Raw genomic sequence first — 23,734 nt, 5'->3', positions numbered from 1 at the left:
TGGCCAACTGCCAGCCTCTGACTGAAGATTCCATGTGGCAGAAGATTGGATCTTTACTGAAACAGCGGACGTGGATTTCTTTGTTTAGTTTTGATTCAACAAATATTAATTGAGCATCTAATATATGCCAGGCACTGTTCTAAGCCCTGTGATCAAAAGCAGGCAAGAATCCCTGATGCTCTTTTGGAGCTGACGTTCTGCTGTCGCCTTTACATCCTCCTCTGTGCTGCTGCATCTTTGCAGTGGTGACGATGACCTGGTTATTCCTGACCCTCTTCTTAGGGAGACTCAGAACGAGCCGCTCAATCCCAGCCATAGAGCCCAGTCGTACCAATGGGCAGTCATTGCTTGGTCCATGACTCAGGAGCTGGCCGTTGTGGGGGCCGCAGACACCAGCATGGGCATGTCTCCAGCTGTCCATGGTCAAGTCCATGTCCACAGGCCTGTGTCTCAGTTTGATTTGCAGTGAGGAGTTCAGCATTTGCAGTGCAGGTGGCCACGGAGACAGCGAGTGATGTTCACAGCCAGGAGATAACTCTGAGGGCAGAATGAGAGTTCCTTATCTGCTCAACAACCATAGATGTGGCCATTCCTCAGGGTAGAGAGGAAACTTCCGCTTTCGCCAGACCTCAGCCGCCCAGCAGGCTAGCATGCCACCGGAAGCTGTATCCCAACATTTTATGTCGTACTCACATGTTCTCAGCCCTGGCCTGGGACCTGCCATCGGCTTCTCATCGGATCACGACTGTCCCCAGCCCTCGGCCTTCGCATTTGTGGCTATTCTGTCTCACTTGTCCACCTCTTCTTGCCTACCAGCCCAATTGAAGACCATTCTAGAAGGACATGGCCTTCTCCCTCCATAGGGGAAAATAGGAAAATAGGTCCTGGAGAGGATGGTCAGGGGGTTTGTTCAGGTCAGGACTTTGCTGATTTCTGCCAAGGATACAGGTAGGGAAGGCCTGATGTCATCCTGCCACTGCTAAATTACATGGGGAATTCAGAGGTGGTTATGAGGGAGGAAAACCTCAAAGACACTTCACAGGCCCCTGTTTAGGAACAAGCGCTCCCCGGCTGGTATATTTTCATTAAAATTATAGCTCAGAAGCCCCTTCAAATTAAATTTCTGTCTTCACGTGTTTGCCCTGAGCGTTGAATGGCATTCTCTTCTGCCTCAGATCTCTGCTCAGTGGTCTGTCCCAGGATCTTGCCATGGCCTGCTGTAGGCGTGGGTGTGTGGAATACTCCATTGGTTTAAGCAATGGCTAAATTCCTAAAGACTCCTCTTTAATCCAGGAGTGAATGGTTCACTGGGCATTAGAGACAAAAAGATTAACCGGAGACAGAGGTTCTGTGAGTAAAGAAATATACACTTGTGTTCCTCTAACATTTTTTTTTTTTTTTTTTTTTTTTTTTAAATTTATTATTTATTTATTTATTTACTTATTTATTTTTAGTCTTTCATTTTATTTTTTATTTTTTACAGGACTTTATTGGGGGACAGTGTGCACTTCCAGGACTTTTTTTTCTCCAAGTCAAGTTGTTGTTCCCTCAATCCCAGTTGTGGAGGGTTCTGTTCAGCTTCACGTTGTTGTTCTTTCAGTCCCAGTTGTGGAGGGCGCAGCTCAGCTCCATGTCCACCTGCCGTTGCTAGTTGCAGGGGGCGCAGCCCACCATCCCTTATGGGAGTCGAACCGGCAACCTTGTGGTTGAGAGGACACGCTCCAACCAACTGAGCCATCCGGGAGCTCAGCGGCAGCTCAGCTCAAGGTGCCATGTTCAATTTTTGTTGCAGGGGGCGCTGCCCACCATCCCTTGCGGGAGTCGAGGAATTGAACTGGCAACCTTGTGGTTGAGAGCCCGCGCTCCAACCAACAACCGAGCCATCCGGGAGGCAGCCCAGCTCAAGGTGCCGTGCTCAATCCCAGTTGCAGAGGGCAGAGCCCACCATCCCCCGCGGGACCCGAGGAATTGAACTGGCAACCCTGTGGTTGAGATCCCACTGGCCCATATGGGAATCGAACCGGCAGCCTTCGGAGTTAGGAGCACGGAGCTCTAACCGCCTGAGCCACCGGGCCGGCCCTAACATTTTTTTTTAACTAGTGTTTTCTTTGGAGTGGATTTTGTTTGCTTGTGGTTCAGATACAGTCCAGTGGTCCCCACACAACACATCATTTTCCGTGTCTGGCCCAGAGGGTGATCAGTCGTGGACAGCTGCTGGGAGGGGGCCCTCATAGCCTTTCGGCGGCATCTCCCACAGGCTTCCCTAAGTCCCAAACTCGGTGGCCTGGCTTTGCCACAACTTCCGCTGGTCCCTCATCACCCCAGTTACTAGGCATCTGCTTTCTGAAGCATCCAATCTGGACAGCATCCAGCAAGCAGCCACCTCATGGCTCCAGGTTCTGGGGCACCTTTCACCTGAGGGTTTGCAGGCATGTCCAGGTATGCAGGTTTTTGAAGGCAACTCATTTTGTGAATGACCTGACCTCTTCCCATTTTAGTTCTTCCGTTTCTGATTTCCCCCTGTCCTCCTTCATTATTTCTGCTTTTATTTATTACTCTTCCCATTGTCACACTTAACTGAAATCGATGGCGCCCAGAGCTGTAAGGACTTAGGCCAGACACCCTGTGTCTTGTGGCCTCACTGCCCTCATCTCTAAAATGGGAATAACTATAATTTCTGCCTCATAGGGATCTTATGAAGATTAAAGGGAGTGATGTGGGAAAACACAGAGTAAAGGGCTTAGCACAAGATGGCTCCAAAGGTAATAACTCGGTATTATTATTACATTTGTTACTTTTGTCTGTGGGGGTGGCCATCCATCCCGGCTCAGGAGGCAGGTTGCTTATTTCCTGGCTCACAGGAGTCATTCATATGTTCCCTCAATGGCCTCACCTCACTCCCTTCCCCAGCACTAGTGGGAAATCCGGTCCGCCTCCTCTCGGTCAAGTGGAGCCTCCTGCCCGTTGCGCTGACCGCACTGTTGCCCATTTGTGGGTGCCCTCTGGCACGGGAAAGGCCTATCAGAGAGGAAAAGTCAATAGTGCAATTAGGAAACATGCTTTACTCTTTGCTCTGGCCTGGAAAGCTATTCTTTGTCATGCATCTCCTTTTTTCCTCCTTCCGGTTGCAAGGTTCAAAAGTGAGTTTCTGGGCCAGTGTTTGCTTAGAGAACAGCCAAAGGATGAGTGTTGGTGGTTGACGTTCTTCCGTTCCAGCTCCTCCTCTCAATCTGGAAACTCACTGCCCTGGTGGGGCATAAAAAGGGTGGAGAGGCCTTCTGAGACCCAGTCATTATGTCATCAGCATCATGCTTACTCTCATTTGTGAGAACAGCAGCCACCTTGGATCCAGGCCTTCGGCGCCCCAGGCTCTGTGCCAGAGCCTAACATTTCTCACTGCAGATGATAGCTGTGCCATTACTGCCCTGGAAGCTGTGGCCATTCTGAGGGGTGGGGGGAAGATGTGAAGCCTCAGAGAGGGCAAGTGACCTTTTCCAAGCCACCCAGCTGGCCAAATGCCAAAGCAGGGATTTGAACCAAATCTAATGGTCTAATTGAATTCATATTTTAGTATAGTCTTATGTCATTTAAGGTTGGGGGAAAAGGAGGTAGACATCTGTATCTAGTAGGTGACCGAAGTGTTAACCTTTCTTAAAGAAGGCATGTTATCAAGGTCTGTGAATTAAAAGTCATTGACAAATCTAATGAATCTTTTACAAGCTTGTGGGAGAGATTCTGGGGCTCTGAGAACTTGCCTTTAAGTCAGAAGAGGCACAGGGCACAGTGGCATCACTGTCCCTTGTTCAGGGACTTGCTGTTCCTGTTGTGTGGTGTCAAGATGGCACTATTGTTCTGGGTCCCCCACTTTGGGTGGAATCTGTCGCCACATTCTCCATGTGGATGGTGATAGGTACACACCTGGAACAGCCGTCGTGAACCAGTGTGCTCATAGGTGACTCTAGTTGGAGGCCACCTGGGTCCAACTGTGGAGGCCCCCAAACCCAACGTCTCCTCAAAGCAGGTGGCGAACTTCTGTGTGGACGGCGTTCCCACACCTGTAGCCAAAGACCTTGACATCTCATTTCCCAGTCAGGTGGGATTTGGGGTCCTGTGACTGTCACCTTCATGAGAATGGGGGCCGTGTGTGTTTTAGTCACCAGCGTTCATAGGCTAGGACCTGGCTCATTGCAGGCACCGAGTTAGTGCTGAATGAATAAGCAGTAGTTACGATGACCGTCCATTGTCTCTCCCTAGTGTGTTCTTTTCTGTTTAAGCAGATATGTATCCTAGGGAGGGGGAGAGAGAGAGATGTATCATGTATCTGTCACCACTGTAAATGCCACCACCCCCGCCAGCCCTAGTCTGGCGACCCTCTGAGGGGCCAGATGATGTTTTTATTTGACGCCAGGCTGGCCCAAGGCCTGAAGGGCCCCCATGTGCAGTGTGTGCCTCTGAAATTGCATCCACTGCTGCCAGGTGAAGATTCAGGTGACCAGTGGAAGAGAGGCAGGCCGTGTTTTTGTGATTCCATGTGAAGGAGTGACAGCCGAGGTCCACCAGGAGGGAAAAGGGAAAATACTGAGATGTTTTTATCTGTTATGTTTTACTTTGGCTTCACTTCTCCTTGAGATTTCTGCCTGTTTGTCATTTTGTGTTAACATCCGATCTCCCTTTGCTGCTTTTCTGTGTCCGCTAACTTCAGTGGATTATTTTCTCTGTATCTTAGAAAATTGCTTGCTTTTGCTTGCCTTCCACTCAGTTAAGTTTGGGCTTGGTGTGTGTGTGTGTGTGTGTGTGTGTGTGTGTGAGAGAGAGAGAGAGAGAGAGAGAGAGAGAGAGAGAGAGAGAGAGAGAGAGAGAGAAGCACCTGGTCTAAGGAGGATTTAAGCATCTATACCATGTACCATGTATGAACTGTGTATGAATTATAGAGAGAATTGTTCAGCATAAAGTTAGAATAACATCTTTGAATTTTCATAAGTGTGTATTTTCCAAGTTCTTCAAACTGTTTCCTCAGCAAACTAAGGAGAAAACAGGTAACATTGTCCTTGCTTTGCCAGGAACAAATTAAGATGCTGTTAGACTAAGATAACTGTCCAATCAAACAGTAAAGAAATTGAAGAAGTGTGTCTTGGATCAAAATCCAACCACAGGTTAACTGACTTTGGACCGTTACAATGTTCATGAAAGAAAATTATAGGTTTACTTCAGTAGTAACTCCATGCTTTTCACATCAAAACATTTGGCCAGTACAGTTTAGACATTTTGTTTTTAGTTTTGAGCCCCTGGTAAGTACAATAATGTTGACAATAGGTAACACTCAGCAATGCTGGTGATGGGAGAAAGAAGTCAGTTATTTTGAGTCTAGACTGGTACTAGCTACTGAATCAGATTTAGTTGATACCACTGAAGAAAACACTGCTTTCACACCTATGCAGTCTCATTAAATAGCTTTTTTCTTTGAAACAAATAATAAATGATACCTAATGACCTGTTAGATATCTTTATTTATTTTTTATAAATTGAGGCAACATTGGTTAATAACATTATGTAAATTGCAGGTATACAACATTATAATTCAGTATCTGTGTACCTTATAACATACTCACCACCAAAAGTCTGGTTTGCATCCGTCACCATACATTCACCCCCATTACCCATTCCGCCTCCCCCCACTGATCTGTTGTCTGTAACTGTGACTCTATTTTTGTGTCGTTTTGTTTGTTTTTTGTTTTATATTCCATATATGAGTGAGATCATATGGCTTTTGTCCTTTTCCATCTGACTTCTTTCACTTAGCATGATACCCTTAAGGTCCATCCATGTTGTCACAAATGGCAAGATGTCATCTTTTTTATAGCTGAGTAGTATTCCATTATATCGATATATCACATCTTCTTTATACAGTCGTCCATTGATGGACACTTAGGTTGTTTCCATATCTTGGCTACTGTAAATAATACTGCAGCGAACATAGGGGTGCATGTATCTTTTCCAGTTAGTGTTTTCATATTCTTTGGATAAATAACCAGAAGGGGAATTGCTGGATTGCCTGGTAGTTCTGTTCTTAATTTTTTGAGGAACCTCTATACTGTTTTCCACAGTGGCTACACCAATTTACAATCCCACCAGCAGTGTACAAGGATCTCCACATCCTCACCAACACTTGTTATTTCTTGATTTTTTGACGACAGCCATTCTAATGGGTTTGAGGTGATATCTCATTGTGGTTTTGGTTTGCATTTCCCCAATAATTAGTGATATGGAGCATCTTTTCATGTGCCTGTTGGCCATCTGTATCTCTTCCTTGGAAGAATGTCTATTTAGATCCTCTGCCTATGTTTTAATCTGATTGATTTTTTTGTTGTTGTTATTAAGCTGTATGAGTTCTTTATATATTTTGGATATTAACCCATTATTGGAAATATTTGCAAATATCTTTTCTCATTCGATTGGTTGCCTTTTTGTTTTGTTGATGGTTTCCTTTGTTGTGCAGAAGCATTTTTGCTTTATGTATTTATTTATTTATTTGTGTTTTTGTTTCCCTTGGCATTGGAGTCAAATCCATAAAACTGACGTCCAGAAGCTTCTCACCTATGTTTTCTTCTGTGTATTTTATGATTTCAGATCTTAACATTCAAGTCTTTAATCCATTTTGAGTTAGTGTTTGTGAATGGTGTCAAATAGTTGACCTAGAATGTTCCTCATTCCCCTTTTTGCTTCCTTCTTTCCTCTGTGTTTTCCTCGTCTTAACCTTGTCTTCTCTTGGAGGCTTTTCCTTCTCACTCTGCCCTCTAATGGTGGTGAGGGTGGCAGGGCACCCGCAGGGTAACACGGAGGGAAGGACTCCACCAGTTCTTCCCCGGGTGGTGCCAGCTGCTCCCTCACCGTTGCTCCAACTCAAGTCCATTTTGTTCCCAGAGACTGTGCTGTGTTGCTTTGCTCTGGTCTGAACCACCGTTTTGCACTTCAGCTTCCAGTTCACGCTGGACCCCAAATTCTTACGATCTTTGTATGTTGCCCTCACAGCTATTCTCATATGCCCAGGATTGGTCCTTGCTGGCAGGTGGTGACAGAAGATTCTACAAAGTCTCAGTAATTCTTTCGATGTTTACTCAGTTAGACCTGGCTGAGCACCACGAGCGGGGGCAGCCTGCTGTCCCCCCTCCTCTTCCCTAGCGGGCTGGATTCTCCACTTGAGGGTGTGCAGGAGACGTTGTCTCATGAAGTAAGGGCAACTGCTGAGTGCTCAGCTCTCATGCATCTTTCTTTGTTTTGTTTCAGTTTCACAGAGTTTTTGGATCCATTCCAGAGGGTCATCCAGCCAGAAGAGATCTGGCTCTATAAAAATCCTTTGGTGCAATCAGACAACATACCTACCCGTCTCATGTTTGTAAGTACCATGGTTTCATGGCTGATTTGACCACTCTCCCAAGTCTGAACCGAATGAGTTTTCATTTCTGCTCTTCTAACCCTTTCTGAGGATGGTGGGCAGCCTGAAAGAACGAGAAGGTGAGCAGTCCATCAAATTAAAAGTCAGTTTCAAATCATGATGGGCACTGCTGGGTCACGTGAGAAGTGGTAATTGCCCGACACTTTGGAAAGAGAAGGGACCTACCTACCTGAACTGTGCTGAGCTGTTTGCAAATATTTACAGTATAAAATAAGACTAGAAACTGGTGAACAGGTTTTTCTGTTCTGTCTTCTTTGCAAGCTAAGCCTCCATTTTGCCAAACTCAGGCACCACAGATGTCTCTGTTAACCACTTTTCTGGTTTGAGTTGGTCACCGATGATGAGACACCCAGTGTGACACAACCTCTGGTTGAGTGTCCCATGTGTCTCAGCTTCTAGAGTAAATGGGTAAGCATCCACATAGCTGGTGGATATATTGGGATTATTTTTACTTCCTTCATCCCATCCCATGACAAATGCAACCTCTAAAACCTCACTTTGTTAATTGCTTCAGAAAGATTGTCTCCTTGAGTCCCACCCAACATCCCAGTGAGGAAGGTGTAATTAGCATCCCCCTTTTGCAGACACAGAACTGTATTCCAGAGAGATAAGGTAACTTGCCCGAAGTGACACAGCTAGTGAGTCGCAGAGCCAGGAATCGCGTCCAAGCAGCCGGCTCTGAGCCCAGGTCTCGGCCACGAGGCTGCCCTGTACTCCTTGCTGATGCTAATGAGTCCTGGGGAATTGCCATCAGGCCTTTCTGTAGCAGTGGAAATATTTAAGTTCCCCCTTGTTATGGATCCAAATGTGACTTTTGGATGGGCAGCCTCGGAGCTGGAAGGTTATTCCTGTTGACCAGCCATTGTGTCTCATGCCTCTGGGACCTGAAATGACTCTTCCAGAGCTTTCATTGAGCACACGAGAAATATTTTTGCATTTTTGCAAGAAATCCCTCTGATTTCATGCAGGACCTCTTGTTAATTAGTGACGATTGGAAAGATGTTTGTGTCTGCAAACTCCACTCAAATGCCCAGAACACTAGCATTAAAATATTGTTTTAATTGCTTTATAATAATTGCTTTTCTGCTGGAAAATAAACTGGACTTTTATAAATCTCAGGGGAACTGAAAAATTACGGTGGTAATGAGTAGACCATTACCTAACACTTGAGTACTAAAATGAGACTTTTTCCATTTCGGCTTTAACTCAAATCTTCTATAAATCCTAGAAATAAAGGAACCAGTGTGTGTCCACCTAGTTTACTCCACGGCTTTAATGGGGTGGAGGGTGGGGGTGCTTCCCTTTACACTTTATCCCCGTTCTCCAGAGATTTCACATTTCATGTGCTGTCAAACGCCATTTGCAGATGACTGCCCATATCAGCTAATGTGAGAAATTTGTGGCTATGTCTTAGATGTATGTGAACAATGGATTGTTTTGAAGTCCAGCTACAAATGCTGCAAATATTCTGGGTGTGGACACACAAGAACGCATTTGCATGTTGGCCGTGCTGGGGAGGCGGCAGTAAAGGAGTTATTCAGTGCTGTGTTTCTGAGAGAATAGAAGGGTATTCAGCCTCAAATACTGATTCATACCCACTAATCTCCTGATGAAATAAGTTCAGCCTTTTGTTTCCTTAATAGTAGTTGATGAATTTCATTCATTTGGTCACAAGATTCAGTGGGGTTCTGTAATAACCCAAGGAAAGCAGTAGATACATTTATAATACCTGTAACATGAAGATGAAGACTACTTGGTGACCACATCAATTAGGTTTGTTTTCCTGGGGTTTGTTGAGAGTTTAATGTAAGGTATCATTTGTCTGCTTTTCATCCTGTAACGCCTTCAGGTGTTTACAAAAGAATGTAATAGAGCACATATTTTCACAGTTTTTAAAAAATAATGTGGTTTCCTTAGAAAGCTCAGTTTTCATTATTTGAATCAATAATGAATGATGAAACAATCCTGGGGTCTCTTGTACTTTTGGTCGGCATGTTTTAATCTGAAGGCTAACTTTCTAACCCACAATGTTTTTTTTAAAGGCAGCTGCTATTAACCCTGCTGTTTTGTTATTGGGAAGTTAGTATTTCTGGGGGGGGGGGGGTGGTGGGGGAGAGAGAGAGAGAGAGAGAGAGAGAGAGAGAGAGAGAGAGAGGCCACTCGGTCAAATAGTATCAGCTCATGCTTAGGGGATTAAGTTAAGTGTAGAGTAAATGGTGACACGTAACATCACCAGGAAGCCCCGAAGTCTCACTTCCTGTCTTGGCCAACGTCAGCCGTAGTGGAGATACCTGTGCGCAAGCAAGCTGGGTGTGGCTGGACCTTTTGATTCTGAGAGCTTGTTTCCCTTGCTGACTCCAGCTTCCTATTGACCAGAGAGAAGGGCAAGAATTCTTTTCACATGTGATGAGTCTGACTTAACATTTCCTAGATGTCCCCAAACCCTCAGCTACCTTTATGGACGGCTTCTCCATTATTCAGAAGAGGTCGTGGTTCCTTCCTGAGAATGAGGGGCTTTTCAGAGCCTCTTTGAAATCCTGCTTCTTGGTGTAGGGGCCTCAGTGGGTATTGGGTGTTGCTTTCCAGTGCACTCTTTGTTGTCTGCAGTACTCACGTCTTTGTATGTTCAGAGAACACTTCCAGCAGCCTGCTGTGGATAAGGAAAGCCATAAGAGCCACGGGTGATGGGAAGTCAAATCAGACTTGGGGTACGCCCTCAGGGACCCTGCAGGATGCTGGGGTAAATGGTACTTCAAAGCAAAACCGAATGTGGAGCGGGCCAGAGGAGAGGCTAAGGTGAACTTTTAGGGAGCGTCATTGTCAATCATCATCGTCATTGTCATCGTCATGACAACCACCACCATCATCTCTCGAGTGCGGGAACTGTGCTCATCACGTTGAAGCCAGCATCTCTGTAATCCTACTCAGATTCCCTTGAGGTCAGCACTTGTGTTATCCTATAATTGCAGTGGAGAAAATGAAACTGTTGTGAGATTTACAACTTGTCCAAGGTTGTACAGTTGGCAGTGGCTGGGCCAGGATCTGAACGCCGGCTGCCAGAGTGCAGACCCTCCCAGAACCATTCAGCTCTGAGGCCTCCCCGGAGGCTGGGATAATGTGGAGAGGGGCTGAGTAGCGTGTCACGCACAGAAGAGCAGGTGTGTAAATGGTGCAGGGAGATACGGGAGAGAAAGGGCCATGTGGGCCCTGGGAAGGGGACAGAGGGAGGCAGGGACACTGTGGATGGCTTCATGTTAATTGGTTATTAACTGATTTAACAGACAGCTATGAAGCACCCTCCTTGAGCCAAGCACAGTGCCGGGTAGTAGAGGTACGAGGCTGGACAGAATGGCTTTGAGTTGAGTGGGGGTCGCAGACGTGAACATGAGTCGGACGGCTCAGCGTCACAGGAGAGCTGGAGAAGAAGTCAAATGAAGTGTGGCATTGAGGAATGACAGGTGTCCCCCGTTTCTTCCCTGGGCTTTAAAAGAATCTACCCAAGACCCATCCTTTGTCCGTGTCTCTTGTTGCACCGGCCAGGACATGTCCAGATTTATTTTTGTAGAATATTACTGATAGTGTGTTGATTTGATAAAAAGGGTTTCCTATTCTGGAATAGGACCCTTCTAAGGAAGACAGAAATGAAGTCAATTTGTGGGGAGGAGGGAAGGCAAGGAGACAAAGCTGGCTTGTGATAGACAGTTTAATTTTTAGACTCTTTTGAAAGTCGTAGACAGCTCTTTTGTCTGTGAAGGGCTGTAATTGTTTACCCACAGCAGGGCCCTTTCCAGGTGTCTTCCTGTCCTGTGCTGTCTTTCCAAGCACTTCGCAGCACACCTTTCTGTCAAATTCTGTAAATTAAGTCACTTCGGGCCCCTTGTTTTGTCTGATGTGAATGGACTCCAGTGACAAGCTCTTCTCTGCCTAACGTCCTAATATTAGGGTGCTCTGCTCTGACGCCTTAGGTTGTTGAAAGTGTTTGGCATATCCATGCCCTTCCCCCTTCACTCATGCTGCTCCCAGCGTTGTCGATTCCCAGAAGCCTCCTGGCAGTGCAGTCTGTGCATCAGCGCGTGGGGGTGACCCACTTTCGGGATGTAGTGATGACCGGGCACTGGTGGCACTTCCTGTGTTGGTTTCATTGGTGGATGCACAAGGCAGGGCCCTTGTTGGGGATGTCAGTTATGTAGGGCACGGGCAAAGTACATGGCTGGATTAGGCTCTTCCTGTCCCCGACCTCCTGTCTGCACTCAGAGGTGCCCCGCTACTCAGACCTCAGGGCACAGTGGGCTGGAGCTTAACATGCATCCTTCTCATGTGCCGGGTCACGGGGTCATGGTCACCCTTTACTGGTTTGGGTCGTGTGTTTGCAGTTTCCTTGGGAAATGATGACACTCACCAACAGTCAACATTTACTGGGTGCTCACTCTGTGCTGGACGCTGTGGGGGGCGGTTGGCATGGGCTACAGGGTGGACTGTTTTGGTCAACTCCCAGCTTTGCCACTTACTAGCTCTGTGCATCGGGAGAATCACCTACTGTCTCAGGGCCTCCATTTCCTTATCTGTAAAAAGGGGCCTTTAACAACACTTGCCCCTCCCTCCCTGGATGTTGAGAGCATCAAACCACAGGAAAGCCCGTGAAGAAAAGGCAAGACTTGAGTATGGAACTGAAGAAATGATGGGTGTTCCCCAGTTTCTTTCCGTGGCTTTAGGAAAATATCTACCCAAGACTTACAACACTTCTCTTAGTGTGTGGCACATAAGAGGCATTCAGTAACTGGTAGTGAATGTAAATGTTAGCAACAATACTTTACTGTAGATATTATTATTATTATCCTCATCATTGTATAGATGAGGAAACTGAGACCCAAAAGTGAAGAGGTTAAGTGACTTGCTCAAGGTCGTAGAGTTGATAAGTGTCAGAGCTGGGGCTTGAACCAAACTCTCTTTAACCAGAGTCTGTTCCACACATTTCCCCTTATAGCGCTCTGTTCCCAGCCTGTGGAATAGCCTCATGCAAAACCACATGTTCCAGATCCTGCTTAATGATTTATGTGTGGGTGCCATGTAGTATAATTAATTAGGAGTTTACAAAATGTTCTTTAATACTAGATCTATCTTAGCCTCAATTTCCCCATCTGTAAGATGGGACTGTTGGGCTACGGTGATCACTGCGACTCAGTGCTCTAACCCCGGCAGCCCGGCAGCCCCAGTTGGGCCATCCTACTCCCACTAGCTGCATGCCCTTGTGCGTTCAGATATCTCTCTGAGTTATAGTCTTGTTATCTGTACAAGATGGAAAATGTTTCCATTCAATAATGTTTAAAGTAGTGAGAGGATTAGACAAACGTGGCGAAAGCTCCTAACACACAGTAGGTGCTTAATCCATGATTCTGTCACTTACATTTCTATGACTTACTCATGTTCCTAGAAATGAACCTCTTTACTTCCTTGTCCACTCGAGAGAAAAGGCATTTACCATGTTTTATTAATGCTTCTAACTTTCTACAGTGAGAACTGTTGTAACACTGTGGTCAAAAGCGCCAACCTTGATTTAGTCTAGGTGCAAATCTCCAGTTTAGTACTTATTAGCTGTGTGACTTTCAGCAGGTTGCTTAACCTCTCTGTGCCTTTGTTTCCTACCCATTAAGTCAGGAGCCTACTTCATAGGGTTGCTGTGAGGATTGAAGGAGTTAATTTGTATGAAGTGCTAGAACAGATCCTGGTCCTCAGTAAGTTCTGAGAACATGTTTGCTTTGTTATCTAACGTGTATACATTTAGCAGCCCGGTACTCATAACTAGTGGGAAAAACTCAGGATAGAGTTCAGTATATTCCCTGCATCCCACAGCAGTGATTGGTTGGAATTCCTTGTTCTGGTCTCTCTCAGGTCTCATTTAATAATCACTAGCCTTTCACTGTCTTTCTACACGGCACTGATACATAGGATTTTCAAACTTTTATTCTTAAGACATGGAAACGTTAACCTAACTGAAAACAATACCAGGGGAAATTTTCCGGCCCATTTTGGTCCTTCATCTCCATCCCTGTTTGGAGATAGAAACAACCACCCCCCGACCTCCATGTCTCCGAGTCCGTCTTTATCTCCTCCACGGCTCAGGCGGCAGCACAGTGGCTTCTCAAGGATTTGGTCAGAACTGTGGAAGTGGATTTGATTCAGTCTGATTGCTGAGTGCAAGTGGGGTGCTAATTCTCTCTTCATTTCACTTTTACTGAATGCCCAGGTGCTTTGTCCCCAGGAGGAAGTTGTTTTCCTAATGTGCTGGCTTCTGCGGTTCATCTCTTAATTCCAACTTTAAGTTGAAAAATATTTGTAACAAAGGGGGCAGGTGATAAATGGGAATATGTCTCTCTCTGTCCTGATTAGAGGACAGTGCTGCTGTTAGGATATGGCAGTTATGTTTCCGGGAAGAACAAATGAGACCCGAGCCCAAGTGCCATTGGGATGAGAGGAGGAGAGAAAGACTGTCACACAGCCACATGCAGACATTTCTGTTGCAGCCACTCGGGTGGGTGCTGTGACTCTTCATCTGGTGGCTGCTTTCCTTCGTCTGTGAAGCTCGTGAGGTGGGGAGACTGGGCCCTCCTGGGTGCTTAGTGGGCCCAAGAAGCAGTTACATTAAGTGCAGTCTGGTTGGGTGAGTGGGGTGGGGACTCAGGGGAGAGCTGAACCAAGGAGCAGTCCTAAGAGAGACCCCCTTGGCCATCAAGCCACGAGCCTGGAGCCATTGGGCTCCCAGCCTGGGGCTTTGATCAGTGGGTCTCCTGGGTGGTGTCCCCATCTCCTGTCTGGTTGACATACTCCCCACGCAGCTTCTGGAACCTCTTTGGAAAAGTCTTCCCAGTTCTTGTTTTTTCTAGGGTTTTATTTCTGTCAATGACATTCAGGATAGAGTATGTCGTCTAGGCTTGTCTCTTAAGGTTTTCTTCAGTTCTGTGTTGTTCTCATATTTAAGGCTTGATTGAGGGTGGGGTCGTCGCAGTGCTGTTCATGACCAGTGCGTTGCTTTCTCCTGTGAGGGAGCAGTGGCCTGGTCTATGGCACCTAGAGTGACAGGAAACAAGGAGCTAAGGACTTCTGCGGTGCTGACCGTAAGTTTGGACTTGAGTCAGCAGGGGCTTCGGGCATCACTCTTTAAACACTGAATGTGTGACTCGGGGCTTCTTAGTCAGCACCAGCACTGGTATCACTCGAGGTGCTTGTTACAAAGTGTGGATTGTCCAGCCCTGTCCTGTATGCATATTGAGGGAATCAGCATTGTCACAGCCCTGCAGTTATTCAGGAGCGAGAGCCACCTAGGCACGTGGGGACACTTTCACGGACTCATTGGAACCCTTAACTCACAGGTGTGTGATTTACCCCTGAGCACATTCTCTGCTTCTCTGCTTCAGTTCTGTGTCTCCTGTCACGCAGCGGCTCCTAGTCCTGTGCCATACTCTTCCGAATGCCCTCACGGGACAAGGGCCACAGCTGAGGAGGAGGCTCACCAAGCTCGTTGCTACCATGTGTGGTCAGAAGGAAGCCCACGCGTAAGGAGAGGGGTTCTCGTATCTCAGGGACTGGCTCTGAAGGCAGTTCCCAAAGAGGGGTCCCCAAGATGTTTAGAGCTCTGGCGGTCTGGTTGTAGTAAGTACATAGCACCTCATCAATTATTTTGAAGGACCAGGTTCATTTGGATGAATTCTGTCTTTAGAAAAGGATCTCCTAGCCATGCCTTAGTCCTATTAGGAAGCCCCTCTCCAAAACGTGACCTCGCCTTAGAGCCCAGGCGGAGATTTCCAAAAGTGGGAGCAGTATTGATCAGTAGTGAATCAGAGCTGCACCCCTCCTACCGCTGACTGTGAGGCCAGGTGTGGATTTGTGAGCGAATCCCTTCTGATATTGGTATCCTGAGACGTCGTAGCCATAAGGAAGTGACGTAAATATCTTTTACTTGGTCGTTGGAATGTTGCAGACAACTTACTAATTATAGAATGCTGCATAAAGACCAGATGTGGGAGGTAGGAAAGCTGGTCTCCAAAGACTGGCCCTGCTGCCCACCAGCTGTGTCTCCTCGGGCACATCGTTGAGTCCCCAAGCCTGACAAAGAGAGTCCCAGAGCCATTGTGATGGTTTAAGAGACTCTAGTACCTGACAGACACCTAAGCGTAGTTCCTGCCTCATAGCGGGTTCTGTAGTGAGTGCCGCTTGCATCTGAATCCAGCTTCTCAGTTCACTGGGCACATAATGCACTTCTGTGTGCTTTGGGTCAGGGGAGGAAAGGAAGAAGAGGGACTTCATGCAAAAGGACTGACCTCTGCTTTGCCAAGGAAATGAATATTCAACAAAAGAGCACCAAGAAGGTGCTTTTTTTGACCTGAATTGATTGACACTGAGCAAACCCCACATACTCCCATGTTGCCATAGAGCTGGGGAATGGGAGGCCAACGGTTTGTCCACCCTTCTGCAGGCAGGGACACGAAGGGCCTTCCTGGCAAAGATGAGTCATCATAATTATAGACGCTTCTTTTCTGTTTAAAAAGCCACCATTTTAAACATGGCTCCCAGCCATTACAAATCAATTATAACCCACAACCAGACCTCCAATTTTTGAAGTCTGCAGAGTCTCTAAGTATAGATATAAATCCTCCTTCTTTGTTTGAGGTCAGGAGTTCAGGAAGATCATTCAGCTCGTGAGTCTAAATGAAGCTAACTGGAACTAATTATCAATCAACCCTCTGATGGCAAGCTGCTGTCCTCATAAGGGATTATTTGTTATTTCTTCCAGGCAATTTCTTTCCTCACGCCCCTGGCCGTTATTTGTGTGGTGAAAATTATCCGGCGAACAGACAAGACTGAAATTAAGGAAGCCTTCTTAGGTAGAGTATCCTTAGTTCCTGTATTAAGGGATGGGGCTGAATTGAATTAGATCACTAGATGAAAAAAAAAAAAAAAACCTCTCAGCTGCACACAACTGATTTTTCTTTTGGTCACATAAAGCTTGGGAGAAACAAGACAAGATAAACTTTAAGTCCTAAAAAGCACCAGTGCACAGATAAGTAACATATATTCTGTGGTCCCCCATTGTCGCTGTCCTTTGTGCTGAATGTGAATTGTCTGTATCATCAGAGATCTGTGCTGCTCAAGCTGTAAGGGAAAATGAATCGGAAAGGTTGTCACCATTGACTGTCCAATCTCACATTTGTGGGCAATAGACCCACATTACAGGCAATTCAGAAATCGACCACAGACTCCTTAACCAATCGCCATTGGCTAGAGGCAACTATGGGCAAAAGCAAATGTAAAATAAAAGAGAAATTGGACACAACAAGCTCCATAACTCATCTTCAGTTTAGGGACATTTTGGCAGTTAAGCAATTGTTATTGTATAAAGAATGCTAAAATCTTTGCCATCAATTATAACACCATTGTTAGAAATTGTCCCCAAGCTAAGCCATATCTGCATGTGACACGTTTGACATTGTTAGGACTAAATTCGTTTTTTTCTGAACTGCAAAGCTACTTGGCTTGTTTAGCAACCAAAATAAACTTCCTCATAGCCAGGTTTCCAGCTTTTTTATTTTTAGGAAAACTGAGTTATGTTTGTTTTTTGATACTGCACATTAAAGTACCCAAACCCTCACACAAATGGTGGTGGTGGTGTGTTATATGGACTTACATTCAAATCTGGAAATGTGAGATTCCCCACTAAAGGGTGTATTTGTAAATGGTTAGGCTTTGAGAGAAATAAAACGTAGCAAAATGTGGCCCTCCTTTTCTTGGTAAAGGAGTGAGGGTGAGGGCGAAATCTAGGGTACACAGAGCAATTAAGGGGCTTTCTGCGTGAATCAGGACAGGGAACCTTTCTTACGTAACCTGGCGTTGGGTGGGCTTTGTCTAGTTGAAAAGAACAGAATCCTTCTCAAATGAGCTCAGATAAATTAGGGGGTTAGTTACAGGGCTATACAAGCAATCCCACAGACATCCAAGATTGGGGGGAAAGGACAGGAACCTCTTGGACACTGGCATTACAGAGCTGGGCCATCGGGGTGGAGACACCCTTCTCGGCTCATGACGGCTCCTGTCTGTAAAGTGACCTCACTCGTCTCCTCACTCTCATGCCTCATTCTCCTGGCTGGACATCGTTTCTGCGACCCGGGCTTTTGGTTTGTATGAGGCTTGGCTTGGCAGGGATGGGTGGTCCTGCCCAGACCTGCGTGACTGTTCAGCTCCAATGCCACCTCCATGTCACACTGCATCTTGTGGTGGAGACTTCCCAGGCAGAGACTCTCGCTCAACTCATTTCTCAAGCCTGGCCACAAAAGTCGTGCCTGCCCTCAGGCCAGATGTGTGCCCCAGGCCACTCATGTGTGGTTTGAGTGTTTGGTGATCACATGGTTTTGGTCTGCTCGTCTGAGGTGGTGGAAAGGTCGGTTTTTCCAAGAAGGGCATAGGTGACCCTGCCACCCGTGGCTGGAGCAGCTGGGGCAGTGTTTGAACAGATACCACTGTGGTCCCCACAGTGTCCTGTTGGGGGCCCTCTCAGTTGATCTGGAAATCCCTTTGCCTCATTCTTTATTTTTGCCTCTCTGGCGTGGAATCCCACGATATGTGACTGTGGGGAAACACCATCCTTCATGCTTATGGTTACAGTTTGCTGCCGGCTTTTGGAGTCGGGCTGCAGTTAATGGCAGTGAGTAGCTCCCAGTTCCTTTCTCAAAGACTTTTCATTCTCAGCTAAATCTTCCTTAGGTGACAGTTCATAATTGCCCTCCATATCCTGCCTCCTGTACAGTCGCACGGAAGGTGGGATGATTGGATGTTCTGTTAGCCTAAGTCAGTGACAGCCTGCCCTGTAGAAATGGTGAAGAGCTTCACGTTGTTTAGGAAGCCTTGGCAATAGGGAGTAGAGAAACGATCTTTAAAAATCAAGGACAGGAAACTAGGTGCAGCTTTTCCAATGTTACCTGGAATTCAGGACTTTCTCAGTGAAAGTGGTTTAGTGCTCAGGTCCCTTCTTCACTCAGACATCTTCTGCAGACCTGGACCCCAAAGGCTCCCCTTAGCTGCATGTCCACAGGGGCCACCTTTGTGCATCTGTTGTTGGGTGAGAGGAGTGAGGCTTGGCCCATGCAGTGCCGGGTTTTAAGGGATTCGGGCAGTGGGCCCCCAGGCCTGTATAACAGGGAACCCTGGTATGGAAGGAAGGTGCTGAGTCCCCCAACAAGTAACAACAAGTAATAAGCCTCTGGCATGCTTATTCATTCAGTATTACTTATTACAACAAGTAATAAGCCTCTGGCATGCTTATTCAGCAGTACAGGCCACTCGTGGGCTAGCTTGCCTGACACATTGCTTTGAATTTCTTTAGGAGACACAGACAGTCTGATTTGTCTCTCTGGCTGCTCTCAAGCCTGCAGTGCTGCGGGATGCTGTAAACACAGCCCTTATGAAGCAGACCCACTGGGTTATGGTTAATCAGCAAGCACTCCTGATGAGGGTCATTCATTTCCTGCTCGGCCAGCCTTTCGTGCATCTGATCTGAGCCCAGCCTTCTCCCTGGTACCAATGAGAGGCCTCATATTGGTGCCCTGGGGGTTGTGCCATTCAGATGAAAATAATCATCGGTTCAGTTTACTTCCAGAATTCTGAGATGACTTTCACCCTAACTACGGTCACTGCAGACCCTACTCCATTCTGTCTCCTTCAGGCTTTTGGATCACAGTGACGTTGCCAGCTGTTGGTGATTACATCACATCCACACATTTTCTAGCTCAGCTACTGGAAACTTTTCAAAGAACTTCTCTGTGCTACAATCAGCCCAGTCGGTGCAGAGGTTGGGGAGGTGTAGGGCGTTCTGGATCAGTGGCGCGGCCTGTGAGGTTCCCCAAGGGCATTGGTAGATCAACGAGTGATGCTTGTACCCGGAGACATTTTCTGTGCTGAGGCAATGTTAGGATCTGGCTAAGGAGGAGTCTGGCCCTGCTGGACAACACAGCAGTGGGCCCGCTGGACCAGCCCTAACAGGAAAGGCCCCCATCATTTCAGGGTGACCTCCCAGCCTGTTCATTGTCACAACTCTGGGAGAACACAGCAGTGAAGATAGTCCAGGGAATTTTCCCTTCTCTCTGCCAAGGAGACCTTTTCAGCAGTGCTCCGAGCTTGTGAGAAAGAAGGGGAGCCAGCATTTTAGAAAGGAAGAGTCTGTGCGTGCAGAATGTAATCAGAGGATTCCTCCGGCTTCCCCACTCTCAGTTCCAGTTGCTCCCATGCTGCTGACTCACACTCTGCTCTCCACCCCAGCGGCCCATCCCTCCTTTGCTGCCACACTAAGATATGGCAGTGTTCCCCATCTCGCACTTGGGTGATTAATTTCCCTTTGATGAAGGTGTGCATTTGTACTGGTCCCTCCCATTCTCTCTGCTTCCGGTGACTTGTTCAAAGCAGGTGGGTTTTGTCTCCGTCTCTGTGGCCTGAGCCCTTGGTGACCGTGCTGTCTACTCCACAGCACTTTCCGCTTGGAGAACAACACATTGGTCTCCCTTGATGACCATGAATTGCTCTAGGCAGCTCCTTCTCGAAAATGTCCCTCCACTGCTATTTTCTTCCATAAATCCCAGCTCGTATTGAATAGTTAGTATTTGCCGAAGGGAAATGGTAGCTCATATGCTTTATTATTCAACAAAGCAATGGAACGGGCATCAGTAGGTTTTTATTGCACATGCACAGCATTTGACTTTCCGTCACATGGACTTGCCTTTTTTGCAGTCTCGGTAAACACAGGAGAGGGCTGTGAAGTCCTTGCAGAGGCAGCTCTGTGACTTATGTCACCTGCACTCTTTGGATGACCTGTGCTTCATCAAAGTTCTTCCGAGCTGCTTGGGGAAAGTCTCCATGCTGTATATTTAAAATGATGCATTCTGGAAGGTCCTGCTGTTTGGGGTGGCAAAAAGCACCACCTGGACCACCATTCTCAAAGAGATGTTGGGACTCTTCTCCGTCTCAAAAACAGGCATCTGCTTGATAACAAATGGACAGCTGTTGGTGGGTGATGGCTCAGCAAGGACATACTGCCAAGTGGGAATGTCCCAGACCACAGCAGGATTCCTGCCATGGCTCTGATGAGAATTATGTCTGAGAAGGTTGCCAAAAGGAAAAAAAGAAGTTAGTGTTTCTTGCAACCAGGAAAAGAAAGTCTATATGCTGTAGTATTAAATCTGTTCATATCAGTCCAGAACATGACAGATGGGCTTCTCTACAATATGGAAAATTTCAGTCAAGGAGAAGAGAGAAATTTCATGTCCTAGGGACTTGAAATTTCATGAGTCACTCTCTGAAGTCCTGTCCTAATTACATTTTACTCTAGCCACCTAAACTTCCCTCTGTTTATTAAAGTATTGGTTCAGATTTCTGTGGTCATGAATTAAATAGGATGATGATGATTTTGATTTGAGAGCTAGCTGGTTATTTTTCTGTCTGTTGGTTTTGTTTTGTAGCCGTGTCCTTGGCTCTTGCTTTGAATGGAGTCTGCACAAACACTATTAAGTTAATAGTGGGAAGGTAAGTTCCAGAAAGAAACAAATGATGGCGTAGATGCTCCAGGTCATCTATGTAGGGACCTTGGCCACAGACACTGGATGGGACAGATTGGAGCTCTTCTGGGTTTCCCTTACACTGTTGTCCTTCTAGGATTTCTGTCCTCAGCACACATCTTTCTCTTCCTTTGAATTACAAGCTCACTGTTTCAGCAAGCAGGAGATCAAAAGTGAAGGGTCCGCTGACTACACTTTCTAGTGTGCCAAGCCCACCGCTGGCATTTCCAGTCCATGCACTGGATCTCCCCAGACACCCACTCACTCATCAGCTCTGGCCTCCAAAAAATAAATCAGGTGACTTTATTATTGTTCTCCTTGGGGTAAGAAGTATGGCTTGGCATTTGAGTTTTGTCTTACGGCACACTTCCCTTAACTCTCCTGGGAAATGATTTCTATTCTCCGTTTATCTTGTGTTCTCCCCCAACTGTTCTGGAAGTGAGCTAGTCTCTGTAGAGTCTAACAGTCGAAAGACCTGAATTCGAGACCTGACCTTGGCCCTGAGCCGCTGAGGACCTTAGGCAGGTTAGCTCCCCTCTCAGAACGTCAGCATTTACTCGGTTCCTGTTTGGTGTGGGGTGCTGGCCAAGTACCAAGGGAACAGAAGGAAGATGGATACAAATCGGGCATCCCTGACCTGATGCTCCAGTGTTCCTCCAATAAGCCATGCTTGGAGCTGCCATGGGGCCCTGATAAAATGCTGATTCTCAGGCCTTGCCTGCGTTGGTTTTGGCTCAGTAGGAGAATAACCACTCTTAGAGAAACACTAGCCAAGTAGGGGAGAAACAGTATACCAGCAGCTCTGATAGATCATTGAAATTGATTATTGATATGCTATATTAATAGATATTGATAGATTATAATTGGGCCTAGATCCCAGAGCTAAGTCAGTGTGTGTGAACTGTGACCCAGTATGTGCAGAAAAGGGGCTCGTGTTCACAGCAGTAGCAAAGCCTTGCCTGTGGTAAGTATGGGGCAAATATTAGTTGAATTGATGTGACGTGACCGGCCATCACACACCTGTGTGAGAATCCTCACTTGAGTGAGGCAGAAAAGCACCGGCTGAAATGTGTAGGTGCAAGAATCCAACTGCTGTGGTTCAGAGCTTGTCTTTGCCACTTACTGGTTGTGTGTGACCTTGGGCAGAAGTGTAATCTTTCTAAGCCTTCACTTTTGCACCTGTGAAATGAAGAAAATCCCAGGGTCTGCCTTGGGCTTGTCACGAGAATCATATGGCAGGACACTGGTACAGGCCGGGTACCAGGTCTGATACCCAGTAAGGACTTGATAACGGTTCGCTCGACCCCACTCCCCTGTAGAGGTCTCTCTTCCATCACACTGGGTGACTGTGTGTCCTGCATCGTGGGGGAGGGCCTTTGGGTCCTCTCAGTGAGGTTCACTGAGACCTGCATCTGAGAAAGGGCACTTGGCCATCCAAGTTCAAGATAAAGGGCCATGAGCAGCCTGGCGTCTGAGATCCAGGAAGCAGCTTCTGAATGGCGGAACCATAGGTGGAGGCAGGAGCTGCCTTTTGCTCCAGCAGTGCTGGTCTTAGATGCCTCCTGTACGTCGTTAACTTTAAAGTATGGGAGCTGGGGCAGCAGGGAACGGCGGGGGTCAGCTCGGGATTCGTTTGTGATGGCAGCATCTTATATTGAAAATGTCCATGGTGTCTTTTGTAGACCTCGCCCCGATTTCTTTTACCGCTGCTTTCCAGATGGAGTGATGAACTCGGAAATGCACTGCACAGGTGACCCCGACCTGGTGTCCGAGGGCCGCAAAAGCTTCCCCAGCATCCATTCCTCCTGTAAGTTCACTGGCTTGGGACACTAGTTCCCCGGTCATGTTTTCTGATCACTTTCTTTGGGAGTTTAGGTGGTGGGGACCGTGTTGAATGTTGGGCACAGTTCGTTTTTCCTCGCTGTAGTGGTTGGCTTAGAAACAAACCTTCAACTGGAAATAATAAGCGTGCGAATGAGGCTGTGGAGTTTCAAAAGCATTGTATGCGTTGCTTCTGTGAGCTTGGCGCCATGTAACACGTGACACTTTGCCCTGTACAACTCAGGAACTTGACCGTGCAAGGGAATTTACCACGCTCCCTGGGACCTTCTCCTTTTCAGCTCAGTGTTCACTGTAGTTTATTCCTTCAATGAAGGTATTGTGTGTGTGCACCAATATATAGCTTCTGTATGTATACATATGTACATATGCATGTAACACCCACTATGTAATCTGGTTATAGGTATTTGAGCTGGGCCCAGCCTTAAGACAAAGACTAAGTAATATGAGTCAGGTGCAATGTGATGTTGTGGAAGGAACAGTCTGTGAAGTGTGACCAGCCCTGGCTCTGCCAGGGTTTAGCTCTGTGACTTAACCTGTCTGTGCCTCAGTTTCTGCTGTGTAAAGTGGAAATGACAGTGCCTCTGGTTTCGCTCGGGGTGAGGCTGAAATTAAGCGATAATGACCACTGACATTTCTGGAGCGTCCGCCATGCCAAAATGTTTGGGTGTTGACTTAATCCACTCACTCTATGTAAAGTACTTAGGATAGTGCTTTAAATAAACAGTAGTCATCCATGTCACCGTTTAGTGCCAGAGCTGAGGTTTCCAGAGAATCCTGGCTGATGTCTTCATTCCATCAGTGTTTATTGAATGACTTAGGTACCAGGCACGGTGCCAGGTGCTGGGGA

At 46.7% G+C, this 23,734-nt stretch overlaps 1 protein-coding gene across 3 annotated transcripts in view; it reads left to right on the top strand.

The window, feature by feature from the left end:
• Positions 1-23,734, top strand: part of PLPP4 (phospholipid phosphatase 4) — a 107,146-nt gene that overhangs the window by 32,098 nt on the left and 51,314 nt on the right. The window contains exons 2-5 of one of the 3 annotated variants that reach the window (XM_019752894.3): positions 7,285-7,393; positions 16,242-16,332; positions 20,950-21,013; positions 22,728-22,852. In XM_019752894.3, coding sequence (XP_019608453.1) covers positions 7,285-7,393; positions 16,242-16,332; positions 20,950-21,013; positions 22,728-22,852 — 389 coding nt within the window. The remainder of the gene's footprint in view (positions 1-7,284; positions 7,394-16,241; positions 16,333-20,949; positions 21,014-22,727; positions 22,853-23,734) is intronic. The other 2 variants (XM_074338969.2, XM_019752896.3) reach the window with 2 other exon arrangements.

Source organism: Rhinolophus sinicus, chromosome 15 (assembly GCF_057876585.1).
Source record: "Rhinolophus sinicus isolate RSI-liver-muscle chromosome 15, RSI-T2T, whole genome shotgun sequence".
In the NCBI taxonomy this organism is placed as follows: Eukaryota; Metazoa; Chordata; class Mammalia; order Chiroptera; family Rhinolophidae; genus Rhinolophus; species Rhinolophus sinicus.
This window is presented reverse-complemented; position numbering and strand designations above follow the sequence as displayed.